Source organism: Gambusia affinis, linkage group LG12, assembly GCF_019740435.1.
Source record: "Gambusia affinis linkage group LG12, SWU_Gaff_1.0, whole genome shotgun sequence".
Classification (NCBI taxonomy): domain Eukaryota; kingdom Metazoa; phylum Chordata; class Actinopteri; order Cyprinodontiformes; family Poeciliidae; genus Gambusia; species Gambusia affinis.
The window spans coordinates 11,147,809-11,168,355 of NC_057879.1; the positions used below are offsets into that span (position 1 = coordinate 11,147,809).

General features: G+C 39.8%; 1 protein-coding gene across 1 annotated transcript; it reads left to right on the plus strand.

Moving 5' to 3' along the window:
- Positions 1-394: 394 nt before the first annotated feature.
- Positions 395-18,978, plus strand: rorcb (RAR-related orphan receptor C b). Its single transcript, XM_044133268.1, has 10 exons — positions 395-920; positions 10,701-10,786; positions 10,890-11,031; positions 11,118-11,624; positions 12,397-12,518; positions 13,199-13,331; positions 13,878-13,985; positions 14,524-14,634; positions 15,162-15,274; positions 16,509-18,978. Exons 1-10 carry the CDS (start codon positions 914-916, stop codon positions 16,668-16,670), a joined length of 1,491 nt encoding a protein of 496 aa, XP_043989203.1. The 5' UTR covers positions 395-913; the 3' UTR covers positions 16,671-18,978.
- Positions 18,979-20,547: the final 1,569 nt, after the last annotated feature.

A 20,547-nucleotide genomic window follows, 5' to 3' on the forward strand; every position in this document is an offset into this window, starting at 1 on the left:
GGCAAGCGGAAGGAAAGGGTGTTTAAATACGCTAAGACTTCCAGTTCTGCAAGATCAGAGTCAATGTGACGTGAACCAGCTATTTGTCTAACAAAAGACCCGTTTGGTAGGTTTTGCTATTGGTTTTTACTTTAGCAAGAAAGGTATGACATTACCTAATATAATGCACCCTGCTCTGTGGCACCAATAAAGCTGCTTTGGGCAACATAATGCCAGGGAAGTATTAAAGCAGAACTGACCGCGGGTGTAATTACCTTCCTAATTTTTGCTCAAAGGAGTTGAAGCTGATCCTTCTCACATTACTCTACTGGACAAAAAGGGGAAAAAAAGAGCGGTAGCACTTAATTAATCATTTGCCAGGCCACCTTAAACGCGCTCTCGATTGCGCGCCCCCGCGCCCGTTGCGGGAGGAGCTGACGGCGGTGAGATCATGTGAGAGTCCACGCTTGGAGAAAGTAGGTTAGCAGGGTAGACGGAAAGGAAAGCAGGCGGAGAGTCAGAGCGCAGAAAGGGGGGGTCCAAACAACGCTCCTTCATCGTGCGGATCCAACCTGTCAAATAAAACCACAAAACAACAAAGTTGAGGAGAAGCTGCGCGACGGACGTCTACTATGAGATCCGAAGCGATTTCCTGCACTCTTTTATCTTACTCTAACTTGATCGAGCGATAAATAAGAGGAGTTTATTTCTTTTCTTCTTCATTTTTGCCACTTTCTGTTTTCCTTTTATTTAGAAAAAAAAAGGTTTTTGAGGCCGTGCTTATTAAAGCTGATCGCAGTTGGGAATAAGTTCATATTTATAGAGCCAGTTTAGTCTGGCTCCGGCGCTTTATTCGCCTCTCGTCTGTTTTCAACACTAAATTCATGTAGCCGATTCTTCACCGCCCTGCCCACAAATAAAGAACACATCAAAAATGAGAGGTAAGGTATTTTTTTTCTCATTTATTAATACGTTCAAATGAATTAGTTATTGCTTGTGCAGCCATGCTGGATCATAATGTTGCCTGTTTCGGGTTGGATTTGTTGCCACATGTGTGCGCACGGGGACTCTGTAGAGAGCGCCCGCTTTTCCTCCCAGTGCGCACTAATCCCTCCTGACTGGATTATGGCCGCACAGAACCGGAGGCGGCGCTCTGCTAAAACACCAAAATTCCCGTCAAGTGCGATGATCAGTGAGGCTTAAATTAAGAGAATAAACAGAGGCAGCGTGTTTTCTTTATATGAAATTCAGAACAAGGCTTAGGCTGTGGTTCCTGCACGCGCAATGTTGCATTTGGCAATTCACGGCGGTGCGGTCTCATAAACGTCAGGAAGAAAAAAAAACCTCACCTGTGACTTCTGTGGATTTTTTCGGGGGATCCATGTTGGAAGTTATGCAACGAGAGAGGGGAGGGGGAGCGTGGGGGTTGTTGTTAACCAAACTATTATGTAATCGATCTTATCGAGTTTCTTACGATGTTAATCAAATAGATGATTTTTTTTACGCCTTTATTTTGCATCTCTTTGTTTAGCGTCGTAAAACGGAAGAGCTTCCACTATGAGGTTATGTGTTTATTATGCACCTATGAACTTGAATTGTATCGTTTTCCTTTGAAATCCTCGATTGCCAAATTTAACAAAGTGCTCCTTCGCACAGCCGAGGTTGCACAGGATCAATCTTTGGTGTTGTTGTGGTGCGATGGCTGTGCCAGCATGGCCGACAGTGTGAGTTACGGAGGGAGAGAGAAACCCGGCTGTTCCACTGACCTAGTTATGTCACAGAGCATTATACAGCATCTACAGCGGAGGGAGGGGAGGAGGACTCTGAGAAGCTTCGTGACGGCAAAAGCGCGCAGCGCCATGTGCGGCTGCAGGCGCAAACGTTACGCACAGTGAAATCCCAAAAGGTTCTTGAGTGAATTTTATTTCAAGAAATTGTAATATTGCCCTGGCTTAAGGAACGCGGCCTCCTGTTCAGCTTCTGAAGTTATAGACTGTATGAGGCCCCGGAGATGTCGGTAGATATAATCATACAAAAACACAATAAAATGGAAAGGAATTTAAGAAAAAAAATACATACAACAGAAACTTAGTCACTGGCTCTCCTACTGAATACCCGATCCAAATCTGTGGTTCGTAATCAGTTACCCACTTGGTTCTGAAAGTGAACAAATGTGGGATGTCAAAGTAAATGACAAATATGATAAGAATTTGCAATAAAAAAAAATCAAATTTAGAGAAAAATATTAGCTTTTTCTGTCTCCATTATATCAGTCTTATTGGTTTGCTAGTTACTTCTTGTATACTGAATTGATATTTGGGGTCACTGGTATTTTGCTAGTTGGCACCAGAAATGAAACTTCTTCACTACAGCATAATGCTTTTGTAAAACACCATTCCCGAGTGAAATACAAAACCTGGCTTTCGTAGTAGTAAGACCACTTATGGCACCATAACCTCAGCTTCAATGTTTTTCACATTAAAAAGATTCAATTTTTACTGCTCTCCACATAGTTTAACGTTGTGTGCTTTTACCTCTGCACTTTATGTCGTTGTACTATATAGAAAGATGGTGAAATAAAATAGCTTGGATACTTTATTGCATTTTAAATTCCACATACCACAACTTTACTTTGTTATCACTTTGTTACCAGTAATGTATCATTTAAATAACTAGATTTCTAAGCTTGACTTTTGTGACAACTCTAGTACACTTGTTGCCTCCTTACTTAGCTTGGCGGCCCTGAACTGTAGCTCAGTTTGGAGTTAGTTTTACTAGGCTGGCTCTAACATTTCTTACAAAACTCAAGCTGCAACATTCAGCTTCACTCCCCTTTCAAGTAACCCCTCAATATTAGCTAACTAATGTTTTTAAGTTGCTGCGTGTCTTTCTCCTTGCACTGTTTTTACTTTTTTGCAAGACTAGAGTTGACTTACAAAGAGACTTGTCTTATCTCTGTCGGGGAGGAAATTGATTTTTTTTGCTCAAGAAAAAAAGGGGCCGGGGACAGACAGAGAAACATTGGGGCCTCTGGTGGAGGGAGGTTCCCTCTCTGGCCGGATATCCAAATGTAAACAAACTGCAGTTCTTTCTTAGCTAGCTCAGCCAAAAAAATTTAGTTTTTTTTTGTTTTTTCTTCACACAACCTCTTGTTTGCTCTCTCACAATACATGTCAGCATTTTGTATGCTGTTCTGAGCACACAAGATAAAATCAGAACAAGTTCTGTGGTCTACTCTGCTGCAGTTTTGGCATGCTGACCCACCGTAGGCGCTTGCTATGAACTCTGGATTGTTCTCCTGCAGGTCGTCAGCTATCTGTGCACTTCCACACAATGTTTTATAGCAACAGTGAGAGATCACAAGACGTGTGTCACACGCGGACAGAGAACCTGTGTTAGAGGCCAGTGAAGTGCTCAGCTCGTTTCCCCTCTGTGGGCCCCCGCTCAGCCTCCAGCGGTATTTGCATCTTTTAAAATAGAAAGCGCCCACCGAACTCGCCAGCAGCGAATGTCCAGACTGTACACATTCTGCACACTTAGCATCCTACTCTAAGTATAAAGTAGGATGCTACCAGTTTAACATAAACTGTTTTTTATGTTAAAGCAGAAACACCCTTTCACTGTATTCATGAGAGTTTAGTGTTAGAGATGTGAATCTTAAACCCCCCCCCCAACCCCCACCCCCAAAACAAGATCTGAAAATAGATTAATTTACATCTTATTTTAGGAAAATAAAATCTAGAAATTATTCCCCACACTTTAGCCACAGAAAGGCTGTTTTTTGTTTGTTTGTTTTTGTTTTAAACGGTTTAGAGATCCAAATCATGATACTTCCACCTTTGGCTGAATTTGTTCTCATTTTGTTTCACCAAAAAGTGTGAAATCTACCACATATTAGAGCAATCAGCATTTGTCACCATGTTGTTACTCATGTATAAGGGATTTGCATTGTGAAAGAAATAATATTTACGTGTGCTTCAACAGTTTCCCAGGATTATAAAGGTTAGATGGCACTTTTATGTGTATGCAGGTTGTCAGGTGTGATGTTGCTTGGTGTGTTTGACTTTATCAGAGATCGTGTCTGACACACTGACACACTGACTGCGTAACGCACTGGTCAGGGGGCATGTCAGGTATTTTATCACCTGCTCGTTCCTCGTTGGACATCGCGAAGCGAGCTGTTTGAGGCTCAGTCAGTGATTTTCTTTCTCCTGTAAATCTGCCAGACCCTCTGCTGAATTACTTCTGTGTAGAGATAACCAGTTTGTACATTCAGCTGCCTGATAAATAGTCAGAGGCCAGCGTGTTTGTCTCGGCCGTTGAAGCTATCTCTTTCCCTTGTTTGCTTTGCGTAAAGGTTTGCAGCCCCGAAGTTCAAAACACCTGCTTTATTCTGGAAAATCTGTTCCTGTTTTGCATTTCCTTTCTGCTCAGTCATAATTTGTTGCAGATGTCTACTCAGATTTTGTGACAAACTTAAACCCCTCCAGACCTTATGCATCATGCTTGCAACAAAAAGCGGTGCTGGTATTGATCTTCCTGGAATACTCGGTGTCTCAAGAGAGCAAAAGGTTAAAAACACTGAGCGCAGCTCAGCAGGGATATTCAGGGTCAAAGGTAATCATTCTTCTTGTTTCTCCGCCATTATCGACAGCGAGCTAAATTGGTCTGATGTGCTTCACCTCCACAAGTCATAATCCTTTGACACCTTTCAGCTAATTGCTAAAGAAGCACATATTCTGATTAGAAATCAGCCTCTAACGTCACTTTTGAAGCAAAAATTATATTCAATGCCTTTCCTTTGGATTTTCACAATAGTACACACAAATTTCTCCTTCTGAGCTGTTGATGGTAGAGTCAAAGTTTGGAGTTAGCTACTTGCTACAGACCTTCCTCATAGTTTATTTCCTGTTTTCAATTCTATGATTGTGCGCATCCAGTTTAGTTTGTTTACCAGGTTATGGTCAAGTGAGTCACATTGAACACATATAAAAACTAATTGAAATTTTTGATCTGAAAGGGTTGACTCAGGGTTGGCTTCGTCTGAACGAAACATGCCTCAGCCTGGCAGCCTGGGCTGGACTTCAGCAAGGAATTACTGAGGGAGCGTCTTACAAACACAGTCTTTTTCAAGGTTTCTAAAACTTATTGGGTCATAACATTGAGATGTCCTCATGTATTGGATTTCCATGCAAGATATCCCACACAACTAGACTATGTAACCAAACACAAACCAAGCAACAACTGCCTGTTTGATGGTGCGTTCTTTTTGTTCTTAAGTTCTCAAGTTGGGAATATCTCAAGAATGCCACATGAATGTGGAATTAAAAAACCGGTAACGTCAGAACTTGCCACCGAGCAGATCCACATAATTAAACACTCAAATGGCAACAAAAAAAACCCAAAACATTGTCAAAGTACCAGGCTTTAACTATGTAGATTCACTTAAGGCGTTGTTTTCAACTACTGCTGCACTTAAAGCTGCACAATATTTATGTTTCTGGTTTTTATTTATTTTTTTTAAGCCTTACCAGGCATAACTAGTTAGCATAACAGCTAACTAGAATAACAGCTAACATGCGCACAGCTCTTTTTTGTTCTCCGTGGATTTCAGTGACTACGTTACATCACCCTTATCAACTCTAACATAGGTATTGTATATTCTTTTGCATGGACAAAGACATTTCTAGAGATGACATTGTGTTTATTGGAATCTTTTCAGGCCTAAAAAAAAGCTCAAAGTTGATGTTAAACCATCGCACTGTTGTCTTTTGTATTTGTGAAGTAAACTTGTGAGGTTGGGGTCAACAACACTGTCTCTAACCCACCTTCTTCTAAATCTGGCTAATGCCAAGATATTGCAACGTAAAATAACTAAAGATGTAATATATTGGTGTATTTTTCACAGTTAATCATATACTGACAATGAAAACATGGTTATATAACGATTCACACTGCAGGATTTCTGAAAATGTCAGGTTTTTAAAAAGTGTATTGAAGAAGATCATTCTTAAATCTGCTTTTGTGTTAATGGCATTTCAAGTGCCATGAGAATTATCAAAACATTATTAGGGAATGAGCCACTTTTAATGGCATGCAGCAGAGATTATGAAACATTTAAGGAGTGGTTGTAATGAGGCTAACTGATCAGACAGGACTAATTGTGAAGCTCTCTGTTGGGTAAACCAGCAGTTCTGCTGTGAATGTTATTAAAATTTAATTATCTACTAACTGGAACTCATCAACAAACCCAAATAATTTGGAGAACAGCTTGTTCTATTGATGACTCAATGTCATCAATAAAAATGTCTGACAATGAAATCTCACTATTCCAGTCTGCCTGACCTTCTTTAGAAAATGCCTTATTGTTACCACATATGTCTGAAAGCTATGCAGCGTTCTCATATAATACTCAAATATTTTGCTTCAGCTCTAAATACAACTTAACAGATACAAAACACCATGCAAATAAAAGAAGAAAAGCACAGAAAATCCTAAAGAACTCCAGTTAGACTCCCTTTGCCTGGTAATGTCACCAAAGGCTCGCACTTTTGAAAGTTTACTTGAGGGAGAGTAAATAATCTCACCGTAAATTAATCATTTACAACAAAACAGTGAAGCAAACAGAAAAAAAAATTACAGAAATGTCTGGCTAGAAGCTTTAAGAAAATATAACTCTGGCTGTGCTTGTATATCAAATAAGGATTGTACGCTGGGAAAGAATGCGTAGTGTGTGTGTGTGTGTGTAATATAGCTGGTTGGGATGGTTGGCTGGGCATCTGTGTGTTTCTGACTCTCAGCACACCACAAGAATAGAATAAGCAGAAGCTCAATGTCAAAGGAGAACAGAGAGGGGTGGGAAGCAGACAGTCAAGTTCGAGGTCTGAGCAGTTTGAGTGTGGTGCACTGCCCATTCCATGGCGGTCACACCGCATGTGGTATCATGTTACTGGCACTCCATGGTGAAGAGGTAGACAAATCTGTAAATATATATATTGTGCACTGACTTGTATCTTCTTTAAGCTTGTTATTACGTAACCTTGCTAATTCTGTAACCACATAGATGCTTTGTGGCAAAGCTTTAGCATTGTTCCACTCCACCTTAAAACTGGTTTGGACAGAGTGCTGGTTCCACTCCCTCTCTCTTCCCTCCCTCCCTGCCTGCAGTGAGAAAGTGTGTCAGTGGGACAGAACAGTCCACATGGGCTGACAGGCTCCAGCCCCAGAATGACGGATGTCTCAGCCAGTGCCGAGGCAGTAGCCAGCACCGACCAGCCAGTGGGAAGCGAAGAGCCTGCGGAGGGCGGGGTGCCGGTGCTGCTGGAGTGAGCTTGCTCAATGAGCTTTTGCGAAGAATGCTCCCCGACAGGAGTTATATAATCAAGAGGCGCGGGAGGGGCAGAGAGCCGAGAGAGGAGGGTGATGTTTTTCCATTGCATGCCTGCAGCTGCCTTCATCAGTTGGACTATTTTAGTCAACAGTTTTAGCAAAGAGACAGTCGAGCGTTTGTGGAACAAAAAGGAAAGAGGAAAGTTGTGCTTTTCAGAACTCCAACGAGTCCAACAATAACCTCTGAATTCCTCCACAGTTTTCCACACACAACACCGATCAGATCACTCTGACCGGCAAACCCAGGCACCGACCGTCTTTCTCTTGAAGCAATTGTAGCAGAAGAAAAGGTTTCTTTGTACATGTGTCTTATGTGCTGTCGTCATGTGATTTCCTATCTGCCTGGTTTCTTCGTGGGGAGCGGGGAGGCCGTGTGAAGGATGTGCACCGCCACACTTCGTATGGTGTTATCTAAGCTTTTGCTGTGTGTGCAACTTGGTGTTTGTGTGTCTAGAAAGAAGAAGACACAGCACAGTATGTTGAGCAGGTGATGTTTTGAGTTTCACCTTTTTAAAATGTGAAAAATGGCATTAATGGATGTCTGCCTTTCATGTCCATTAGGTTGGAAGACAGAGTGGCATTTGAAAATAATGCTCTTGCATCGTCTTACCAGATAAGCTTGGTTGTTTACCAAATATGCGTTCAACTGTTGATAAAACGATGCAACTGTGACTCTATTATTGCAACAATGACCCACTGAGAACAGTGCCTAATCTCACTCTGCCATTGTGTAAACTCCCTCACTATGGTAGATGTTTGAAACTAAAAGTGAAACTGATGGCATAACCTATTTTTTTATTAGTTTCTAATGAATATCTGCTCATGTAAGAGCACTTTCATATTCACTACCAGATGGTTAGTTAATCCTTGAGTGTATATATAAAAAATGACAACATTGTTAATTCCACATCCCTCATCCCAACAGATGCACCATTCAAACAGGAAGCACATCAGAAGCGGCACACATTGTAAAGATGTAAAAGGACTTGATTATTCCCTAAATCCTGTGATTTTCATGGGATTTTTTTGTAAGGGTCGGGTTATGTCATAGTCCTCCACTATGAAATAGCTGCTTATTGTCGTCAGCATGGGATTTACAAAGAGTCCTTTTGAAACATGCAGTAACCTCTGGTAATGAGGCATGTTTCAGGCTCCCAGACTCATAAACTGGAAGTCTACACCTTTTAATGCTATAATGGGGTCTCCTAGTGAGGAGCAGCAAGGAGTTACATAACAGCTCGCAAAAATGAAACCCAAAGCCTATTAAGTATCAGCCTTAATGTTATGATCGCTCTCCTAATATTTGGTAGATTTTATTGCCCCATGGGCTTCGCAGTGGAAATTCTTTGGACTAAATGATGTTAGGCCATTTAAGCTACTGGGTGATGGGATTCGAAGGCTGGCGAACACTTCTAATTCTTAATCATGTTGTTTGGACCATTTTAAGCAGTTTTATTAGGATCAGTAAAGGCCTGCTACTGTAGAGAAAGTGTCCCACCCATGTTTAGTTCTAGAAAATAATTAGGTTGTTGCCAAGATCCAACAATCAGCACGTTTTCACATTGTAGCATATGGAAGAGAGCTTTTCTTAAAAAAAAATTGAAAATACAACAACAAATTAGTCAGAGATCACAATCTGCCAACTTTTGGTTTTCTGGCTTCGATTAGTAACTGACAGTTTGTTTGTTTTTTCCTTTTTGTTAAACTAAAGGATTCTTGCCACTTTCTACCCATAGAATAGAGTTTATTGCATTTTAGTTTAGTTATATGCCGGTGCTTAGAAAAACACAAAGTGCAGTCAAAATTGGAATACACCAGCCCTCAAAGGGAATCTGTATTAGCAAATTAGCAGATTGAAGGTTTTGCTCAAGATTTTCCATTTATCAATCTTGTAAAATGTCCAGGAGTCTAGCAGGTGAGATGATTAGCAAATGTACCAGCAAATCTTTCAGAGAATTTCTTCTCAGGTAGTAAATTCGCATGCCTGTATAAGTTTTACAGTTCTTCTCTTCTGCTGACCTGTATGTTGCTTTATACATGCTCAAGACTTTTTTTCAGCATCTGGTATCATTGAAAAAAGAAAATAAAAACATATATCACAACGCTTTTTTTCGCTGTTTTCAGTGCGCTGTAATAAAAAAAAACAGTAATTTCCATAACATGCCCTTTGCTTGCCTTGCCTCCTGACTGAGCGCTTCCCCCCCCACTCACATTTCTGCTTGTTAGAAAGTCTGCTCTGCTGTATATCTTTTCCGTGGAGTTTAGAAGAGAATAAATCCTGCAGGACACATTAAGAACAAGTTGTCCTCACATTTTCCCTGAACATCCTTGCTGTACGTCTGTCGAAAATGCTAAGAACTGCAGAAAATAACAAAAATGATGACAAAGTGTGAGCTGTGGACTAAATGTTATGGTATTGCATAACTGAAAATGAGAGTCAAAACAGAAAGTGATTTTTCTTTTTTTTTTTCTGAAGTATGAGTGAAGCAGATTATATTACATTTGATTGCAAGGAGCTAGTGTGGTAGCAATTATTCGTGCTAGTAAAGATCTTTAACTTCACTAGCATGAACTCCAAACATTAACATTCACTGATACACACACACTAGGTTCATCGAATGAGACCTTAGTTTACTGTGTTCAGAGCTTTGCCAAAGGACACTGGTCAGCCTTCAGGCCTTTTTGGAGATTTGTAATCTCCTTCTAAAACCCTCAAAACTTGCCATCAAACACAAAATGCTAAAATCTATTGAAGATGAAAGTCAGGAAACAACATCCAAAGATCACATAGTTTATTTTTGTTATTGTTCTGAACTAAATCCTTGGTGTTACATGTAACAGGAGCTCGTTCTATTCTTTTGAGGGACCTGTTTAAACATGTCTGAACAATGCTGGACAAAATTCATCTTTACAGAGGAAGTCTGCTCAGACAGAGAGAGACTCAGGGTTCAAAATCAAACCAAACACATCATCATGTAAAAGTCTTAGTTTTGTCTGAATAAGAAAATTACCAGTTCATCTTTTCCTGGAAGAAAGTAATTTCTGTTTTTCTTTTCTTTTTAAGGCCTGATGCACAACATAGCATAGACAAGAAAAAAAATGCACTTGATAGAAATAGTAGATATAAATAAAAAAAAAACTGAAAGTATTGCAGGTCTAGTCCTGTTTATGTATTCAAGTGTTACTAAATAATAAAAGAGCACTAAAGTACACGCCGACTGTTTATGTTTTTATAGATCATTAATCGTACTCTGCGGAGCTCTCTGTTAAACTAATTAGTGTGCAAGTTTTCTAAGCTGTGTGGTTGGTCTGGCTTTGTTTTCGTCCTGCAGCTCAAATCGAGGTCATCCCCTGTAAGATCTGTGGGGACAAGTCCTCAGGAATCCACTATGGAGTCATTACCTGTGAGGGCTGCAAGGTAAAGGAGAAAGAAAGCACAACTTTACCCAAATTCCTTCATGCACTGATTCGTATGCGATGTATAGATCTGATACTGGTTTTTGCTTTTTTTGTGCTTGCAGGGCTTCTTCCGTCGCAGCCAGCAGAACAACGCCATGTACTCTTGCTCCCGCCAGAGGAACTGTCTGATTGACCGAACGAACCGCAATCGTTGCCAGCACTGCCGTCTTCAGAAGTGTCTGGCTCTGGGCATGAGCCGAGATGGTAAACATTCATTAAGCAGGGCTCTGTAGTGGAGAAGTGATTGTCTGCGACTGCCTACTGCAATCAAATCCAATTTCTCCCTGCAGCTGTGAAGTTTGGCCGCATGTCAAAGAAGCAGCGCGACAGCCTCTACGCCGAGGTCCAAAAGCATCAGAAGTCTCAAGAGTGTGTGGGCTCTAACGGCCCCTCAGCTCTGTCTCTACCCAGAGAGGATGGAGGCTGCGGCAGCGGGGCGGACGACGGCGAGGAGGGCCTGAGTCGCTCCTACAGCAGTGGGGGGTCCACATCGACCCTCAGCGACCTGGACGACATCGCCACACTGCCCGACCTTTTTGACCTACCGCTGACGCCCGATGAGGCCAGCGAGTACTGCGGCCTGGAGCTGCTGGGAGGCGGAGGAGGCAGCACCGGCAACACATCTAACTCCTCATCCTCGTCTTCCGCTTCTTCGTCCAATCAGAACTCCCCACAGCAGACCATAACGGACACGGCAGACAGCTGTGGGAGCCAACTCCTGCTCACACACTCGCTTCTGGGACGCAGACGGTCACTTTTGGACCAGTTGCCTGATGACTGCTCAGTAACAGACCTCGGTGAGACTGAAAACAGAAACATAACAACTGATACTCCATTTGTCCCCTCTTGCTGAACAATAACAGTCACAAAAACAGGAGGTAATTTATCTACATAAAACCATAGTTGATCAGTTATAGATTACATAACAGCCTATATCTGCCTGTTTCACAATTTGATTTATTGGAGCTCATTATTGGTTAATCCTTAACTACGTTTCTACGCAGGGATAATTCTCTGATAACAAAGGAAAAAGATATATCTCATAGTGCTGGTGCACTTTATACTGAACTATAAAGTGGAACAATGGCAACGTTATGATGGTGACACAGGGAATCAGTAAATTAATCTTCAGTTCACAAACCTGGTCAGGCAAAAGGATGGTGTCGGTGTCACATCTGTGCACATTAAAGGATCAAATACGTTTTCTCACGTCACAAGATACCTTAAGGAGTTGTACAAGTCAGGTTTATTAGATGGTTGCTGGCTAAAGGGAGCTGTTTTCAGGCAGGCTCTGAGGGCCAATAAAGGAAGAAATTAAAATGTGTTATTACTGGCAGAGGAATAGGAAAACATCTAACAGCTGGAGGAAAACAAGAGAGAAAATTGACTGTTAAAACTACTCAGTAGTGCAAATCAACTTAACAGTTATGTCATTTTTTAGATGTTAAGACCGCACTGCTATAGGTCGGCCTTTGCTGTCTTTTCAAACCCTAAACGTGCCACAATGACCTCAAACATGCTTAGAGCGAGACAACACTGACTTTGGACATGTGTATTTTTCCTTTCCAGAGCATATCACTCAGAGTATTGTAAAGTCTCACTTGGAAACATGCCAGTACAGCGCAGAGGATATGAAGAGATTCACCTGGGTACATTACACACCCGAAGACACCAGAGTTTTCCAAAACAAGGTGCGCAAAAAAGCAAAAAAAAAAAAAACAAAGCAAAATAAAAAAAATGTTGTGCCCTTCACGGTGATTGAGTTTCATAAAAGTGTAAAAAACAACTTGTTTACTACTGTGGAATAATTTCTTGGGAAAGAGTCAGTGTCAAGTTTTAGATGCATGTAATTCCCCAGCATATTATAGGTGTTACGTTGGTGTGGTATATATCCTTGTAGAGTGTGAGGCTTTTACCACTTGAAGCTTGAAAACTGTTAAATTGGATCTGATCTCATTCCCAGACCCGACTTCCAACTACCAAGAATAATGGAAAAATAATGGAAAAGTCTAGACAGCACAGTACAGCTTAGGCACAAAACCCTGAGGGACGCCACAATTAAAAAGTACTTATGAGGAAATACTCTTATATATCAATTATCTATTGAGGATGAAAAAATAAGAACATCATGGCTACCTGTATTAAACACATCAATGAAAAACTCTTCTATTTGTCCCCTTCAAGTATAAACACTGTTATTTAAAGCATGATTTCATTTTCAAATCTGGGTTCCAGCTTCCAAGATAGTTTCAGGGTTATTTCTAGCGACAGACAGTACAGCTCATCAAAAAGATACCAGCTCCTCAATTTGCACCTTATCATAGAATTCAAGGTAAACTCCATGTAATTCTCTGTTTGTGACCTTTTTCAGTCGGCCGAGTGGATGTGGCAGCAGTGCGCACATCACATCACCAATGCCATCCAGTATGTGGTGGAGTTTGCCAAGCGCATAGCTGGCTTCATGGACCTGTGCCAGAATGATCAGATTATTTTGCTGAAAGCAGGTCAGTGTACGCTCCAAAATACCAGCTCACTTTTTTCACAAAGTAAAATTCTTTCAATGTGAACAAAGTTTTAATCTTGCTAACTGAAAATCCTTCCTTCTTGTTTTTTTTTGTCTCCAACCTTCTACCTCTGCCTGTTATTTTACATGATTTTAAAAAACAAAACAAAAAAAAACAAAAACAATATTTTTCATTGTTTTAATAAACACCTGCTCTAAACACTGGGGAAATTCTGAAAACAAAATTAATTATTTATAATTTTCTGCATATATTTGACAATGTTTTACCTTTTTTAACTGGTTTGGACTAAACAACAAACCTTGTTGGATATTTGTCCTTTAAAATATTAACTTGTTAAATTTTGTCTTGTATATGCTGTGCACTAATTTGACTCAAAATTGACAATTTGTTGTATGTTTTTGCATGTTTGGAGTATTTTTGCACCTTTCCTCGTCCTCCATCTTCCTCTCCGTCTTCTTCTTCTTCTCTCTCCATCTCTCCATGTCTATTCCTTTGTTTCTGTTCTGGCTACCTTTTTTTTTTTAGGCTGTCTGGAGGTCCTACTCATACGCATGTGTCGCGCCTTTAACAGCAACAACAACACCATCTTCTTCAATGGAAAATTTGCCTCGGCTCAGTTCTTCAAAGCTCTGGGTGAGGATCAGTTTGGGAACGTTTTTGTGTTTAGCTGTCTGAAGTTGTCCATGGCTGAAGTAAGCCGGAGAAATGTTTTCTACATTTCTACATGTAATACCATTAAAAAATGTTAAGTTGTCTTAGTTGGCTAAATTCATTTTTCCAAGAAAAGAATTGAACAAAAACTTCTTTTTGTTGCAGTCCTGTTTACAGTATGACCTTTAATCAGATCAAGCCTGGAAAAGAAGTCAAATGTTTAACTCTAGGTTTTTTCTTCAGTATCACCATCATTATGCTACATTGCCACCTAGTGGGCGAAATTAAAGAATTTATATTTTGATAGTTCACGCAGATACAGTGCGCTGGCCTAATGACAGCTCGGATAACCTGGGAGAAGTTTAGTTTTTCACAGTTTGCAAACAAAGAGGGATCGTTTATTCATTTTTGCACTGTAAACCTAGGTGGTTATATTTCAGTTCAGTGATGAAGTGAAAAAGGAATGGCAGAGTCTCTGGTTATCTAGTCACTTATTAGGGTCACTTTGTTGTTTCTGCAGGGTGTGATGATCTGGTGAGCGCCGTTTTTGAGCTGGGAAAAGGTCTCAGCCGTCTGCAGCTTTCAGATGAGGAAATGGCCCTGTTTAGCGCTGCTGTTCTTCTGTCACCTGGTAATTATTTTTATCCTCTTTCTCTGTATCCAAGCATTTATGGAGTTCTTGAAAGTATATGCACACTGTTTAGCAAAATATTGTCATAAATATTATGTCTCGTTCTGTCACTTGTAATATTACAAAAAGGTCTTAATATGAAAAAAGAAGTTCAAAGCTAAATATTATATAATATTTTTATTAGAAGTTTATGTTGATTTTTTTATTATTATTTAGCAGATGTTTTTTTTCCATGCTTTATTTCTATTTCTCAGCCTTTCACTCTTTTTATGACAAAGCAACAACTTAGCATGCATCATAATCACTTAAGTAAAGGTTTTGAATGAACTTCTCACAAATTATTAATTTGAACTCACAGTAGTTAAATGGCCATATAGAGAGAGATCTCAGCATTTCTGCCATTCAAGAACCTTTTGGTTAAATGCATAAATCATCTGTCAAACAGATAAAATGCATTCTTTCAATAGTTTAAAGTGCTGTTGTGAAATCTGCAATCTGAACTGTATTTAAAGTATTTGCTTTTGTAGATCGACCCTGGCTGACAGAAGGTCAGAAGGTTCAGAAGCTCCAAGAGAAAGTCTACCTGGCTCTGCAGCACAGTCTACAGAAGAGTGGTGCTTCTGAGGAGAAACTGGACAAGGTAAACACAAACACAAACTCAAACCAGCTACTTTGACTTTATCATGCAGAAAACACATTCATTAGATTTGAATTTTTGAAGGTTTGGTCTGTTGCGAGTTCATGAAAATGGCCCTCGAACTTCGATGTGTTTTAACATATATAGAATATTATTAAAAAGTTAACTTTTTTCAGTAACTCAATTCACTGTGTAAAACAACCTTATATCAGTTACTCACAAACTGATTATTTCTGTTAATTGTGATTATTTTCTCCTTGCAGCTAAGGAAAACACGACATTTAATAATATAATTATTTTTGAAAAGACATTTTTGGCCTGGCAAATGATTCTCATTGGAATATTCTAATTCAATGACTACATTAGCATGCACTCTCATGGTAATTATGACAATATTTCTTTACTGCTAAGGTGTTATTATCCAAATGTTAGAATTGTCAAACATAACTCTGTTAATAAGAAAGGTTGGCCAAGTTTTAGATATTAGTAAATTTGAGCATCAGTATCATATTGGCATTATAGGTATTCTAATCGCTTGAGTTTCTAGTAACTAGAAACTCAAGCAATTTCTATGGAGTTCGAATGCAGAAAAATTAGCATTATTAGCAACCATTTCTAGAAGTAAAGAGCCTGATTGCTAAGAATGACATTATGCAAATGTTTCCATTTTTCTCTTCGCAACTGGAACACTGTAGAATTGGGTGCATTGTTGTTTTTCACACATCTAAATTTCAGATTGTAAAATAAATTGAAAGTAGTATTAGTATTTAAAATACTCAGCCAACATAGCACAGCCCAGAGCAGCACACTTCAAACAGAAGAAGATTAAATACACACCCTTCATGGAGACCACAATAAAAGAGTGATTAGAAAAGCTAACAACTGTGTAAACAAAGAAACTTTCCAGGATGGGAGATTAGACTTTTATTGTTCACTTTATAAATCAAGACTCACAGGGGAAACACGTGTCACCAGACGATCAAAAACACACACACACAACAAAAGCAATTCAATTTTGCTGTTAATTTTTTAAAAAATTTAACTTTTCTCAAAGTCTTGCAATATAAACGGCAAAGAACAAATTCCTTTATTTCAGTTTCATTTCTTCATTTCACTGCATATCGCGTTAGGTGTGTATTTAAAATAGCTTGCCATACTTTTAAAAATAACCATTTACCATGACTTTAAACCTATACATATGCTCATTGGATTTGAATTGCTTTCTTTTCTCTAACAGATGCTGTCTAAGCTGCCCATAATGAAGTCCATCTGTAATCTCCACGTCGATAAACTGGAGTTTTTCCGCTTGGTCCACCCAGAGACTGCCTACAGTTTTCCACCTCTGTACCGGGAAGTGTTCGGCAGTGAGATGCCTCTGCCGGACTCCACCGACAGCTAGGCAGAGAGATAAAACAGGAGAGATGAGGAGAGTGTAATAGAAAGTAGAGGGGGAACACGTGAGACAGAGAGCGACAGAAAACCAGCGGTTATAGAGACAATCCAGGACTATAAATACTCAGTCTCCCAAAGTAGTCCTCCACTATCCCAGCAGCAGGCGAAGCACCTTACACTACATACCACACATGTTCCTGCTCTACTGCAAATTGTAGCATTGTAAACCAGTGTGTGGGCACCTTAATAAAATCATAGCAGCCCACATGGCATGTAACACCTCCAAGCTCTAAAAGATATTTAAGCATTGATCCACTGGGGATCGCCGAACTAGTTATGAATGTACCTCTTCTATTAGCACCAGTGCACAAATGAGAACCAAACAACGATGAATGTACAATCCTGCCACTCGAAAGCAAAGCTTCTCACACGGAACTGGCACGATGTCAATATTGGCGCAGATGTTAGTCAAAAGTTCTCAATGTTATGCATCTCAGAGGGATGCACATGCATTTCCATGCATCCTTTCACTGATCCGCACTTAGGGACCAAGATCACAGATCAGAGGTTCTTCTGACATGCATAGAAAAACACATAGAAACACAGTTTCACTCACAGTAAATAGTGTTAGGTGCTGCCTTTTCATAGGCTTTTGTAATGCAATGAAAAAACCTCAGTCCCACAAACCCCCTTCCTTGTAAATGCCACTTAGACACAGGAAAAGATGAAACTATCTTTAATTTATATACACGTTTATAAGAAAAAAAAATATTTTAAATAAGAATGTAAATAGATATCTATGTGATTATATGGAAAGAGTAAGAGTGTGTAGGGGAAGAAAAAGCAGTAAAGCGGATATGGAGGCACAACAGATATTTGGACTCTTTTTTTATTTTTTATTTTTTTTTTTTCTGGATGATTTTTTTCCTCTCTTGGCAGTATTCTCAGGTTTCCACTGCAGCAACCCCCTCTTGGCCCAACAGCAAAGTGACGGCCATCCTGCAAGCGAGGGGGTGGACACTTGTTGCTGATTTATCATAGCAGGGGAGAGGCAGCAAACTCGCACACAGTAATGAAAGAAAAATGCCTTGCATTTTGAACTGCTGGCTTTCGCTCTGCACTGCTGCTGCCCACCCCTGCTGAAAGAGACAAGAGGACAAACGCAGACATTAAGCAAGGGAGACAGCAAGCCAAAAGACGACTTAACGGACTGCATAGCGACAGAGGAAACACTGCCAGATGTTTCTGACAGGCATCCAGCATGGCAGAAATACGTTGATGGATCTGTGTTTTGCCGAAAGCGTTGCATCTAGCTCGAGGCTGGGATTGCGATGGTCCTTATGCATCATGAAACCTCTCTGCTGGTTGGTGCAACTGTATTATTTTGTACATTCGGAGTTTCTCTCCTTTAGTCCTACACCCGACACTTTTCCAAATATCAAGCACTTATACTTTCCTGTTTCTCACTTGACACTAGTCCAAGGCCAGACAGAGCTACCAGCTGCCCCCCTGAGTTTTGCTTCCATGCCAGTAAGACTTCAGTCGATTTGTTTCAGTTTTTTCTTTGTTCATTATTTTTACTCCATGTCTGCCACAAAAAAAAATCAGCCATAACTGTTTACAATTCATTCATGTACATAACACACTGTTCCGAAGGTGATGACAATGTCTTACTCGGGGTGCTGTGTCGTTTTTGAGCAGAACATGAGGACCCTCTGCTTGCTGCTCAGGGAGATAGCTGTAATCTCTTGTCCCTTTATTGCAAGTGTCATCTTTTTAGCCTTGTACTCCTCACACCCTTTGCACCTAAGACCCATAAGCATAATCACTGTGGACGTAAGCTCTATTTTTGTGAATGTTAACCACAAAGTGTCAAAGCCCGTCTTTGTTTGTCCTAATGTTGTAACAATCAAGTTCGGATTCATAGGATTTTAAAACGAAACAAAACGGAAAAAAAAAAAGTCAGTTAGTGTTCAAACGAAATTTTATTATCAGGGTTTCATGTTTCTTTTGCTGTGATTTTTCAGTTATTCGTCAGTCTTTTATCCACATTTTTCTCATGTGTCTCCACCTTTGGTCTCGTAAAGTCAGTGATTTGTTTTTTATTTTTTAACTAAAGACATTTAGGAAAACATCAAACAAAAAAAAGAGTATATAGTTTGACTCCCCTTTTAGTTTCCCTGAATGACAAAATGTACTACAGGTATCTTACTAGTTCAAGAATAACAGTCACACAGCTCAATATATATTGTTGTCCAACCGGATACATTATAAGTGGTTTTGAGAATGTAATAAATGGTTTCTTTTCCTTTGGAGATGTTTGTGTTTGTTTTGTTTTTTTCTTTTTTTGGTGTGTAACTTTATCTTCTATGCTGGATTCGTGCAAAGGTTTTACGCCTTTATTCATGATCCAGCATGTCCAAAAGGAGTTTTGGAGCAACATACTAATCGGAGCCATTCAGCAAGCTACATGTTTAATAAGAATTAAATTAAAATTTTAGATGAACAAACATTCAGTGTTGCAACAATTAAATGGGAAAAACAATTTAGTATTATTGTTTCCTGGTGCTTTCTGGTGTGAGGAATATGGCTCACCACCAGGGGTGCCATTGCTCAGGGGGCAATACAAGTGGTTGGAAAAATAAAAGTCAACCGAGTTGCCACTAAGTTGTTTTTTGTTGCCTATCTACTCTTACAAGCAATCTGAAATTCAGAGCCCCGTGTTCTGCAAAGTGCGGGTACTGATAGAAAACCTGCAATGATGTTGAAGCTACTATCTGATTTGAAACTTCATATTTAATTCTGTAGTCTAAAAAACTGTCTTTTTTTTCTGGTGAATCTGGATTCCATTAGATCCTCTTTAAATTCTAAAATACTTCAACTACTTTCAACTGAAAGGGTTTTTAAAGAACAGATTTAACCCGAATGGGTGAGGCATTTCCATCAATTCAGTTTCTTTGGCTTTTCTGAGGTCAGGATGCAGGGGTAGAGAGAAAAGTAGAAGCATCTTTTTGCACAAAAGGCCAGAAGGGACATGTGGGCCGTCCAGAGTATTCTGGATCTACCTGGTCTCCTCCCAACAGGACGTCAAAGGAAAAACTCCAAAGAGAAGCTTCCTAATCAGATGCCTGAGCAAATTCATGAGACTTATTTCCATCCAGAGGAGTAGCGGTTCGAGTTCCCCCTGCAATGATGGTGCTCCTTACCATACAAAAGAAGGTCATTTCATTTAAATGTGTCTGGGATCTTGTCCTTTCAGCCTTGATCCGTATGTCATTTCCTTACGTGTGAGCAGAAGGGTGAACAGCTTGGAAAATCAAGAGGTTTGCTCTTTGGTTCAGCTCTTTCTTCACCACAACAGACCCAGAGCAACATCTGCATTGCAACAAATGAGACCACCACCATCTACATTACTCTTTAGTGAGACAGGAAGATGCCACTGAGCATAATTGTGGTGATTGTCTTTACAGTAGTCTTTCGTCAAGTGTTCATCCACAAAACTACCTCAGCAAAAGAAATACTGTTGGTCAATTCAGATTTCTGGTTTTGGTAAGGATGTGACAATTACTGACTCAAGTTTTGACCAATACTTTTTCTTATAAATGAGAGAAATGGCTTGCTGTCTCTCTTGTTGGATAAAAGATGCCATGGCAGGCTGTTGTGGACCCAACAAAAAAAAAAAAACAATTAAATAAAGGAACTACAAAATTATCCTCATTTATGCATCAAAGCACATTTCTTGAGCTCTACCTGATTTTAAGTCCAGGTTCTTGATGTTTTGACAGAAAAATATAGTAGAAATTTTGAGTTTTGACACATTTAATGAATAGGAAGAAAAGAAAAACCTTTTAATCTACTAATCGAGCCCCTGAAGTCACTCTTTC

Coding starts and splice junctions, on each gene's coding strand:
- rorcb (XM_044133268.1), top strand. Junction 11,625..12,396: donor CTGCTCAGTAACAGACCTCG/GTGAGACTGAAA, acceptor TTTCCTTTCCAG/AGCATATCACTCAGAGTATT. Junction 13,986..14,523: donor TCAGTTCTTCAAAGCTCTGG/GTGAGGATCAGT, acceptor TTGTTTCTGCAG/GGTGTGATGATCTGGTGAGC.